The 12421-nt window shown below is 40.2% G+C and overlaps 1 protein-coding gene across 1 annotated transcript in view; it reads right to left on the bottom strand.

Moving 5' to 3' along the window:
• Positions 1–185: 185 nt before the first annotated feature.
• LOC143220754 (uncharacterized) overlaps positions 186–12421 on the bottom strand; it is a gene marked incomplete at its 3' end in the record, with an annotated part of 27676 nt that continues 15440 nt past the window's right edge. The window contains exons 5-6 of the mRNA XM_076446346.1: positions 10451–10792; positions 186–473 (exon numbers count right to left, since the gene is read on the bottom strand). Coding sequence (XP_076302461.1) covers positions 186–473; positions 10451–10792 — 630 coding nt within the window. The remainder of the gene's footprint in view (positions 474–10450; positions 10793–12421) is intronic.

Genomic DNA, 12421 nt, shown 5'->3' with positions numbered 1-12421 from the left:
TTACTTTTTAGAAAGAAAAAGATTAAATTGCGATACGACGATATCATTTTCTTTTTCGGTATCGGAAAGATCGTACGATCATAATAATTCTGCCAAACGAAGAGTTAGGTGTTTTCAACTATACCAACTAACTAATAACCACACATGGTTTGGCTAACATACCGAATGCTCATTAAATTACCCACCATTAGCGTGAGGAATTATATCAGGGTCCTTCTCGAAGCTCTCGATGCTGTCGGAGTTGAGAGGCAGGGTCGACGATTTATCACGTGGAGAGGAACTGCCGGTTCCGGACGCGGCCAGGTTTGCCATGCCGCCGTCGTCGTGAGAGTCCTTGTCCTCCTGAGGCCTCGGTCGATACCGTAATCTCACCGCCAGGACTATCACGAAGATCACCAGTAGGAGGCCCGCCGTTGCTCCGACTACTGCGCCGAGTAGTGGTCCAGACAGCGACAGCATCACCGGTGTCAGTGCTGGAAATCACGGTAAGTATCATGAGTCTTTCTCTCTCTTCCCCTTTTTCTTCGGATTTCATTGTTCCAGGGACGAGAGGATTGCTTTTTGGGATACTCGGAAACGTCTTCTCGCGATTACACCGTGCAATCGTTAAAAATGAAATTCCCGAGCTTTTCTCGTCGACACGATTTCTCGATTTTTAACCCTTTGCACTCTCAACAATGTTCATCGAAGATGTGAACGAAGACCGTTCTTTTTATTAGGTCGTCCCATAAGTTCGTTCGCGGTGGTATTTACATTCCTCGTCACAATTTATAAACTATATCGATGATTAACGTCTTTGTCAACGAAATAGGAAGAAGTCGTAAAGGGCGACTATATTTTTTCTTAACATTTAAAGGTTTATTCGAAGTATAATTTTAAATGGTAAAAGAAAAAACCGGAACGAATTTATGGGACGACCTAATATATATCTTAGTAATTTTACTATATCTTCACTTCATTTCTTCTGCCATTTCCAGAGAAAACTACATTTTTCAACAAGTTGTGCTGGAATAAGTTATTATTCGATTTTATTATTATTCTTAATCACTAATAAACTTCAATGTCCCCTTAGAGGGGACAGAAGAGTGCAAAGGGTTAAGTTCGTTCCTTGTTCGCGAAATGTACGATTTGTTATGACAATGATACGATCTTATTCATTGAACCGACTTAGAAGTTGAATTTTCAGAGTTTATATCGATCAGCTATATATCAAGATTTTTATTTGTGTATCGAAAGAATAATTATTTTAATGGATATGATTATTACAAAATAAATTACTGTCAAATTTGATTTGGTCGTCGAGTATACATGAAATGTTTTAACCGTGGCAGGGTTGGAAGGTTTAAGCGAATCGGAGAGAAAATTAATGATGCGGTGATTCGTTAGAAGATTGATTATTTGGGTAATAAGAAATGTATTGAATAGGTTGAATGAATTCGGGATAATGGAGTAAGATTGATTCCAGTTGAGTGAACAAAGTAAGATCGTTATTCATTAAACAAGTAGGTGGACCACCTAGGTTCGATAAAGAGCCAGATGTGGTTAAGCAAGTAGTACGAGTACAATATAGTCAGACGCATTGTAAAATCGACTATAGAATTATGTATAAGAAATGAGAACGAGATGTTACAGTTCTTCGAATTTTGGGGACTTCTTGTGTATACCTTTTTTGCTCCAAACTATTGTATTATCTTCTTTTTTTTCGATTCAGTGGAGTACACTAGATCAGTTCCCTTTGATGTTCGTTATTTGCGACATCGGTATTATCAAAGCATATTGAAGCACTGAACAACGTCGATAAACGAGGCTTTCATTTTTTAAAATAAAACATACTTATACAAAGAAACGTAAAAACTTCCGAATGTCAAAAATATACAACTATAATTATCATTTTAACAATACGTTTAATTAATCGTTAAAAGTTTCGAAGTTCTATTAAAAGACGTTCAAAATGTTAAAAATTGGACAATATTCCACCCTGTTTTTTATGATGCCGAAGATGAAGCTCTAGAATTGTTACAATCAAGAATGTTGATATAAGAAATTCAAACAATGCTTCGGCGCGATCGTGATTCATTTGCTCGTGTAATTTCGACCTGCAGCTTGATTTACGTTCTCGTTCCAACTAATAATGGATTAATATCTCGATAATAAACGAGCACTGGGCTGATTAACCATGGTTCAATGCGTTTCGTATTTAGCCATCGACAATTATGTAAATGAAATATCATCGCGGCGTTGATCGCCGTTTCTGGTCTCGACAACATTAATGGACGTCCCAAATAAGGAAACACAGTGAGGCAAGTTTATTATTCTCGTCGTTTTATAAGTATAATTCACACCAGGGACATTTTTTGACTTCGTATATGCTCGACTATCGCGTTTTAAACGTTTTAAACTTCATCGATATATTACAATTCCATTATTCAACTCTTCGTAACAACGTATTAAACTTATATTTCTTCGTTTAAAACTCAGAACGTAAAGGATGTCGCGATATTTTTCTAACAAGGAAGTTATTTCATAGTTTGTGTGTTCGTTCGAAGAAATAATACTTCTAAATAGACGTGTAAATAAAAACGTTTAAAAGTTCGATATAAACGATATTAAGTTACGAATAAACACATCCATCGACAACGAAGAAAGAAAAAAAGGTATAAAAAGAAATCGTTGTTCTAAATTTTCATAAGAAACGATACTCTAATTTCCTTCAGCTATACTGAAGTACCAATTACTGAGTTCATTGGTTCGACAATTGATCAGTGCCAATAATGTATGTTTTTAAAATTATTTCAGTACCTTGACTAACGTCGTTCAACATCGTGATGATCGTTATGAATGGCAGTGAAAAGAAGCTGTGCGTCGTCTAGGCATGTTTCACACTACGTTCGAGTTCTCGTAGCAAGAATTCACCATTCGCATGCAATGATAAGGTGTCTACAGAGGGACAGGTGAAACATAGATCTACGATCAGAAGCGAAAGCACGCCACGTTGCAAGCAGAAAGTATCTCGTGATGTGTGTACCTTCCGGACACGTGTTTCTCTACTGTTCTCTCCACGAGTCACCGTGTGCTTTAACTTGTTCAATTCGATGCTCATTGTATCACGAATTAACCTTTCCATTCTGTTCGCGAGGAAATCATGAGTTTATTCGCCGGAAAATCGTTACTTCAAGGAAATGGCATTTTATGCGATCATTTTTCTACCTGATAATACGATAATTGAAAAAATAATTTTCACTCCTTGTTAATCATCTGTAGTTTCGATACCTTTCAATTCAATCGAGGAATATATTATATTTCTCGGTGGTTCAGGAGGGTGAATGAAATATCAGGGGTAAAGGAAGATTATTATATTATTATCGATTTATCCATGCAATGTTGAAACGTATATGAGTACGTTAAACCTTCTGACGTTCGTTAAATCATTTTAAATTGTTTAATAACCTCACACGTGCGATAGAAATGTTAAGTTTACGTCAATAAACGAGGCACTACACTTTACATTTTTCGTCAATGAAAAATAAACACGTATATTTATCGTATGCAACAATTTAACAGAGTATCGCGTAGAATAGAGGGTAACTTTCATCGATAGTATACTTAACCACTTGACATACAAATAAAATTCGCGTCGACTCGTTCGTAGGATATCATTTAATTTGATTCAATCGTGGACGTGAACGTTTTATTTCCGAATTCACAATCGATTGCGAAGCAAGCAACTTGGAATGTAAGATACAACCATTATAAATAGCTATATTAAACGCGTGGAAGAAATTTTATTTATATCCTTTTAGACACTTTCATCAAAGATAATTCTTGACGTCTCGAAGACGTGAAAGTCTATAATGGCACATAAAATGAACGACGTTTCACATACGTCATTGTATGTCAAAGGGTTAATATAGTGAGACGAACCTTGTTAAAGCTGGTTTTTAACACTAGGTCTACAGGAGTTTTTCGAATACCTTTTTCTACCCGTCAGATTTTGGGTAAAGAAAACCACATATTTTCTTTAAAAAGCAAACGATGGGTTTAAGTTGAAAACAATCTCAATATTAACAGATTTAATTAACTTAAATTAAATCTGTTAATATCGTATAATTGAAGCAATCATCCTTCAAATTCACGGGTCCCGTAAATCTAGTGTTAACATCGAGTAATCTCGAACAACCTAATACCACAATTGAAGACGAGGCTTGATAAAAGAAGCTACACGATAATTCCACCGAATAAGAAAAGAAGACGCAACCTCTCTGCGGTACTTTCAGCTAGAGAAAAATGCACACACAAAGTATCCTGCCCGCTCTCGATAGAAAAACTCGTCTGCTTCCGCGTGGAAATGATTTTCCCCCGAACAACAACAACAATTTCAGAGACAATAGGGCGGAAAGACGAAAATGGACCATTCAGTGTACCGCTGCCTCGACAAATGAATGAACGAAGCGCGTCAAATAAATGATGACGTTCTAAAAGCGTGGACAGATTTTCAGCGAGTACCCGGAGCACGACGAGAGAAAGAGACTGATATTATAGAAGGAAAGAAAGGGACAGAGATCGTGACACGCCCGTAAAAGGCGGCTCGTAAAAATGTACGCTTCCGGGGACGCGATCGTAAAGGCACTTCCGCTTCAATCCTTCCCGTCGTTCGCACTTTTTGAAACTTTTCAAACGGTAAGTCAACCTCCATCGCGCGAAATATGACCGATATTTCGATTAAATTTTCTTTCTGTCTCTTTTTATCTTTTATTCGCCTATCCTCTTCTCCTTCCTTCTCGTATTTTTTTTTTTTTCTCCCAACCCTTTCCCTTTTTTTTCGTTTTCTTTTTTCTCGCACGAAGGGAGAACATTGGTACCTGGCACTTCAGCTTCGTTTCCTGTACTACACGATACGTCGAGGGATAGCGACGTTAATCGTGGCCGATTGGAAACGTCGATTTCGTTTCGATGCCAACTGTCTCGCGTGGATTAACCGAACCGGCTAATTTCGGATTAATCGATTATATCTCTGCGTCGGTGTAACGCCACCACGTCGGTTCGTGTTCGTGTCTATGCCACGCGGCCCGCTCTCAGTTGATCGAGTTGATCCATGTAAGTGGACGTCCGACCGCCAATTAGCCGATTCAGTTTATTCCCGGACGATCGACGGTGGTCGTGTTAACGTTCGAAATGGTCCAGAAAAGATAGACGGAATGGAATCATTTTTTCTTTTCGCTTTTTCGTCGATCGCTAACGAAATTTTCATCTCTCACGAGAATGTAACGTCGGGTTTCATCTCGTTTTATAATCTCCTTGGTGATAATATCCGTAAAATTTAATCACCATGTAAATACGATGAAATGAGATTAGACAATTTATATCGCGAATATCGCTTTTAGAATACTTCTCGCGATTAATTCGAGTTTTAAGATGTTTTCGTTAGAAGTAGGACAAACAACTTGTTTCTATTCTTTTACTACCCGCTTGTCGTCGTCGGATTGTACTTAATTTTACGAGATCTCCTATCATTTATTTCTCGTCGTTATTTCCGCGACAATCTCATTTTAGAAAGGAATATTCAATTTACGATCAAAGCGAGGCGAGGGGGTTTTTTCGCGTTAAAACGCGATTATCCCGGAGGCGGACGGCATGTTTGCAGAGATCGTGAATTATCGTTACGCCAGCAATGAATCTGGGATTCAGATGCACTGTCCAGAACTACGCTTGGCACTCAAGTTCGAGATTAATCAAAATCCACTTAAATTCACGAACTCCTCTAAACGAGTAGCCCCCTTGTTCTGCACCCGTGATTCTAAGTTGATATTAAACGCAGGAGGCCGTTGTCGGGATTCAACACGGACGAGGCTTGACGTTCCGTGCTATTCCCAAGACGGAAAGCAGTTAATTCGAAAGCAATTTTATATTCCTCTAGCTAGCTTCTGTTTCGTTCGCGATACTTTTAATTCGAGATAATTCTCTAGTACCATCAAACTGCTTTCGCGACGAAGGAATCGCGTTAAGCTACGGAATCACTAGCATAGTTAATTTCAAAATTAACACCGGCGAAATGATTCAAACGAGTAAAATCTTTTACATATGAAAATACGATATCGTATTTGACCAAGCAAATCGACATACTTCTATTGTACATCAATTAAAAAGAGATTTTATCGTTATATGCTCAAACGATAGGAAACTTAACTGCAATTTATCATATTTGTCTTTGCGAAGCTTTTTACCACGATAAATGTATCGGCAAGATAAATATCGTTCGTTATTATAATTATTAACTGTCGTAGCTAGCAAAGAATTTAACCGTTTGCGTATCAAAAGGTTTTGACAAAACATGATCGAAAAACGTCAAGGAGCGTGATCGCGCTTCTTCGATCACATATTGAAAAAAGCCAACGAGCGCGATAGCGCTTCTTAACACGTTCCGTGCCAAACCGTTTTTTAAAGGCCGTATGGGGCGAATTCGCCCCACGTATTTTTGGGGGGTTTAAATAAACCTATTTTTGAAGTACACTATACAATGTTTCAATAATGCAAAACCATAAATAGTAAAAAAAGGGTATACACTTTAATATGTTTTAACCAGAAAAGCAATAAATTGAATTTTACTTAACAAAACATTGTTATGAATAATTTGCGCGCACCAGAAATATTTTATACGATGCATATATGCACTTTATTAATTTTCATTTGGTATTATATTCTCATAAGGTATTAAGTTGTTTCCTTACAAATTAAAACGCGAACATTATTATCCTGGTAACGTAACAAGGAAATTTCTTTTTAATTCCTTAAATTATCGATCGAAAAAACCTGAAAACGAGATATCTCGTGACCCGTCCGCAACGCTTGATTTGCTAAAAACGAGATATCTCGTGACCCGTCCGCAATGCGTTAAAAGTAAGGTGAATCAGAGACATATGTTTATGAACAATGTAATCGTGAATATAGTTTATGAATCTAGGGTTAAGTAGAGCGATGATGCAAATGGGTTAAAGGCGTTAAATCTCGTCCGACTAAATCGGAATAAACAAAACAATACTGCGATCGCTTATCAATCTAATCGAGCGTGAGACTTATGGAACTCGCGTCACCACGAGTCTGCACACAATCCTCTCTAGAACCGCGCTTATCGAGCTTCCGTTCCTCTTTCTCGTCCTCTCTCTCTTTCACCAGTTTGGTCACCCCATACGCGCATCTTCGTCTCTTTCCAACGTTCTGAGGATGCGGAGGATCGCGTTCAGCCGCAGACCAATTTCGGTTGAACGCCCTCAGGCTGGTTCGCACGTACAAGCGGTTGTCTTAGTGGTGTCCCTTGGAACCCGGAGTTCCCCGACTTCTCTCGTATGTACGTACCAACCGTTTACAGGATGTATACGCGGGGACCTTTCGCCACGAATTCGCGGAGAGGCCGTCCATTTGCATATTCGCGGCCGCGCGCAGAGCGTGGTTAGCTGAAAGACGTTTTGTAATCAGGTTCCGTGGTCCGTTTATGGTACACTTTAACGGTTAACGCGGCTACGGCCGTTTAATAACCGGCGACACGTCACACGACGTGGACTAATGCTCGTCTATAAATTTAATCAGCGCCGTGATGTCGAACAACCGGATGATCGTTTAGCCGTCGCGATAAAATCGAAAGTGAAGACCGAACCGGTGAAAGGTTTGAAAGACCGGGCTATAAATTCAATCGGCGTAACTTCCATGATCCTCACGGCCGAGATAAAATCCGAGAAATAGGAAGATGAATTGCTCGAGCTTGGTGTCTTTGATAGCGACCGAATGACTTGTGCAATCATCTGAGGTTAAGACTTTTACAGAACGTTGGGACAAGCATTTTAATTAAATAAGTATGTTTGTTGAGTTGGAAACATTAAATTTCTAAGTATCGAATCATTTTGTAATTTTCTAATTTTTTTAATTCTTATTTACGAGGATATTTATTAATTTGAAGTAATTTAGTCTTGTTTTATTGTTTCAAAGAATGATCCTCGATCACTCATGGATTTCAAAGATATATCTTTAATTATCTTCTTACATTTCTTCATTAGTAGTAAATAATGAGAACTACAGGTAGCTCTCCTACAATACGGTATTCTATAACACGGTTTGGCTATAACATGATTCATAAATTGCGAGAACTCTCCAACAATACGATATTCTATAACACGGTTTCGCGCTAACACGATAAGAAAATTGGAAAAACTTTTATACAACACTGTACTTTTTCAGTCGCGACGAAGCTTGTGCCGTTTTAACCATTTGAGTCCGAGAAATTTTTGAAAAAAATACGAAGAAATTTGTGAAATTAAAGTCGCGTGGAATTAAAATAATATTTTTGTCTTTTTCTGTTTTGTGTTGTACATACATTTATATTTTTAATAGAAATTAAGTTTTTCTACGTGGAATTAAAAGAAAAATTTGTTTTTAATAAGTTCTCGGAACGCAATGCGGCTTTTTGTATAGACTCTGGGTCTCATACAACACGGTTTCACGCAACACGATATTTTCTAAAAACCTATCTACCGTGTTATACGAGGGTTACCTGTATATAAATTTTTTTATCAAGATATTTAAAGTAAAAATATCTAAAGTAAAGTATCTAAGAACAAATTATTCAAGACATCGAATATTTCCGAAGAATGGCAATTCTGAATTTGGATTTAGAATTAAAACGTTAAATCTTGCAAAAGATTCATCTATCCATCTACCGAAATGTGATGTATTTCCATACGCGACGTTTTCGCGATTGTTCGGTTGTAAAACTTTCGAGTGTACGAATAAAGCTTCCGCGTTGTCGAAGAGTTAAACGATATATCTCCGATCTTGCACGAAGAACGTAACAATGCTATCGCGACGTTAAATCATTTTATTGTCCGTCCCAACAAAATCCATCTCCTACGCTCGAACTAAAGTCGAATAATACAATACCGATCTAAATCGACGTACAACTGGTAGATTAATCTCGGATCATGTCCCCGTCCACCGAGTGGACACGATAAGGTGATCTAATGGTTTAACAGCAAAATTGAATTCCATTGGCCGACCGGTCGATCGGTCGAGATTAGTTTTAAATCGTGCTACATCACCGATTCTCAGTCAGCTTTGACTGGAGGCGAGGAATCGACGATTTCGACGGGTTTTACACGATGTCGATTCGTGTTTACGCTGCACCGAGTTCGGTTAATTCCAGCATAGGTGAACGTTAATTTTGGATCAGATTTTCAGTCGGATTTGCTGGGATGATCCAATGATTTAGTGATTAAAACGGCAGGTTGCCCGATCTCTGCATGATCCCAGATTAAGTCTGGATTATGTTGGGTAATCGTGAATTCTGGATTAGCTATCGGGCTACATTTGACAGCATAATTTGATACTATGACACGCACCTCTGCTGTCCAATTCAATGCCGCTAATTTAACTGACAGCGGCACGATAATGCGAATTTCTATCTGCGCTAACTATCTTTCCTACCGTTTTGTCCATTTAATCCGATCATCTTTCTCGAGAGTTCGTACCGAGAAGAGAACGTACGAATCGCGGTGACTCGAACAGAGACTGAACACGTGTCAGGAAACGACAGGCCTCGAATCAGAGTCTCGATGAAAGTTTTAGAGACCGTTTTTACGACGCAAGAAAAATCAGACACGATGTTTAGACGCGATTCACGTCAAAGTTCAGAAGTTCAGAATCGGGAATTGTTCATAGACACGAAGATCTCTCCTGGTCAGACGTCGAAACAGGATCGATAGAATGAACTGCGATATCGATGACGTGCAACTCTGAAACCAGAAGGCTAACTAGTTCGAACGCAATTCTGATCGGATTTCAATTTACGAACAGTTCGGAGGGGCGGGCTGCTAACTCGAACTTCAACATTTAGTTCGGCAGTTCGGTACCACCGAATCTGACTCGATGCTTCTGATGGAAGTTAACTCTATCGGGAGTCACCTGGTTCACGATACCAAAAGAAAAAAAAAACATCAGGTTCCTTAAACTTACAAATAGAATAAGCGTAGCAAGATACTCCATTAAAATGATGGAAATTAAAACAAACTACGTCTCATGATCATGGTGCAAGCTTTGGATGACAGGTGTTGGATGTGTAGCGAAGGATGACCCATGACTCGAAGATTTCGAAAGATCGAAACAAAATCATTCTTCGTCTTCGAATTAAAGAATCTTAAAGAAATCTCAATCTGCGACCATCTTCGACGAAGATCGAATAAAAGCGCAAATAAATAAAAAAATAAGAAATAAAAAGAAATAAAAAAGAAAAGAAAGAGAAATGAGAGAAAAAAACGTAACGACAATGCCCGATACAAAAGGACAGGTCGACAGATGAAGAAAAGGATGATCTGGACCACGATCGCGTTCTGACTCAGTGTCTGGACAGAATAGGGTGGTCCACGGATGGCGCACGCTGACTCGAAATCGAACACTAGCTGGCCCCTACCTGGGTATCGTTGATGCTCCTGTGTCTTACCCTCCTGAACAAAGTGCGGGCTGTGAAGAACCGTGGCGTCGCTCATCGCGTGCTCCGTCATGATCCTCAGCGAGAGCACCAGCCCGGAGTAACTCCTCTCCGCTGGTAGATCGGTGATCTCGAGCATGCTAGGCGTCATGCTAGTCGCGGACGCCAATAGACGCCTGGTGTCTGCGTCGAAGACCTGCAGTACATAGGTGGCAGTGCGCGGGTCGATGTACTCGCTCTCGGCGCAGCTCACCCTGACCGTTGTCCGACTCTCTTCCCTGATTGTACAATTCTCCGGGGGCGGAGGTTGCGCCAGCCTCTCACCTGCTACCATACCGGGCACAACACACCAGCCTCAGCCTTCTTCTACAGCTACTTCGACGGATTTTTAATGGAGTGACAGGAACAGGAGGGTTGCTTATGGAGTAGAAGTGTGTTCGTTCTTTGCACGGTTTCGGGGATGCTACACGGTTTTCGGTTCGACATTTTTTCCACCCTTTCCGGACAACCCCTTAAGGTTAAGTGGAGGTTGAAAGAGCGAGATCGGGAGAAGTTTTTCAACGGCACCGTGTGTCGCAAAGGGTCGCATTTTCCTTCGCTCGCGAGAAAGCAAGATTTCAAGTCTTGTGTTCCTGGTTACGCGTTCCCGTATTCCGTTTGTCCGGCGTTGATGATGTGCTCAACGCTGGCAAACGCTCGTGTCGGACCAGGTGATTTCGTTTTCTCTCTCTCTGTTTTTTTTTTTTTTTCTATTTCGGGAGAAGCGGTGGCGAAGGGTTTCTTCAAAGCAATTTTTCTAGCTTTCGTTACTGTTTCAGTAGTACCTTGACTCAACGCGAATGTTCAAATCGTACCTGTTTAAATCGTATCTGCTTCGCGAGTACTCGCTTCGGGTTCGATAATTTTTGATAAATCATGGACGAATCTTATGTGTTATTATCGAGTTGAGTTCCATGAGTTTCCCGATATCGGTAAAAATCGCAACTATCAAATAAACGTAGCGCATCGCGTGTTCCGATCGACCCGGCGAGAATTGACTTTGGAAAAGACTTGCAGCGGAGATTGGGAGTAGATGACAAAGGGTATATCCAATTTTTAAGCAACAAGCAACCCCGTCTGTTCCCGGTTTTCGAGCAAGTTCCATCGCGACGAATTTCCAGCCGAAAACCTGCCACCAGCCCTCCAGTCCACGTTTCTCATTCACCGCGCGAACGTGTTTTAATATAAACGTCAAAGCGTAATCGATATCCGCCATAAGGTTAGACAGGCCGGTATCGATATCGAGCCGTTCGATCCAGTCGTTTGCACGTCGCGTAACAAACGCGCTAGACCTTCGTTTCGAGACTAAGTCCGTGCCGGAAGTACGTCGTGCTGGCCGTTTTATCGAACGAAATATTCGCTGGCCCGACAGAAGAAGCGTTTACACGCGTGAACGAGCCGGAACTGCTAGACAGAATCTTTTTTTTCCCGCCCGTTCTGTCCCTTTTCCATCCTCGTGGATGGTACGAATCCGACAGGGGTGCGAGCCAATAAACTGCCGGACGAGAATCCAGTGACGTTGGTCAACGATATCCACTGTCTCGGCGAACAGAGTTCCTAGCGTGTCGGTTACCGGTGATTTATAATTAACGAACTTGAAATTTTTATTAAATGGATCGAAATATAGTCTGCGTATTTTCGCAGCGAGAATAGTCGGCGTTTAAGCGATCTCGAACGTTTGCCGGGGCTATATAGGATTTTCCGACGATAATTCGGTGCAGGTGGAATTAAAATTTGCTCTTTACTCGAATAATTATTTGAACTGCTAATGGAAATGCGAAAAAGGAAACAAAGAGAATAACGAAACGCGTGTATCGATTAACATAAAATACGAGATATTTAATCACCGCCCTTAATCAAGAAATCTCGTCCACGGGGAAATATTAATTATCCGAAAGTAACACAGATCTCCGG

This window comes from Lasioglossum baleicum, unplaced genomic scaffold (assembly GCF_051020765.1).
Source record: "Lasioglossum baleicum unplaced genomic scaffold, iyLasBale1 scaffold1523, whole genome shotgun sequence".
NCBI lineage: Eukaryota > Metazoa > Arthropoda > Insecta > Hymenoptera > Halictidae > Lasioglossum > Lasioglossum baleicum.
This window is presented reverse-complemented; position numbering and strand designations above follow the sequence as displayed.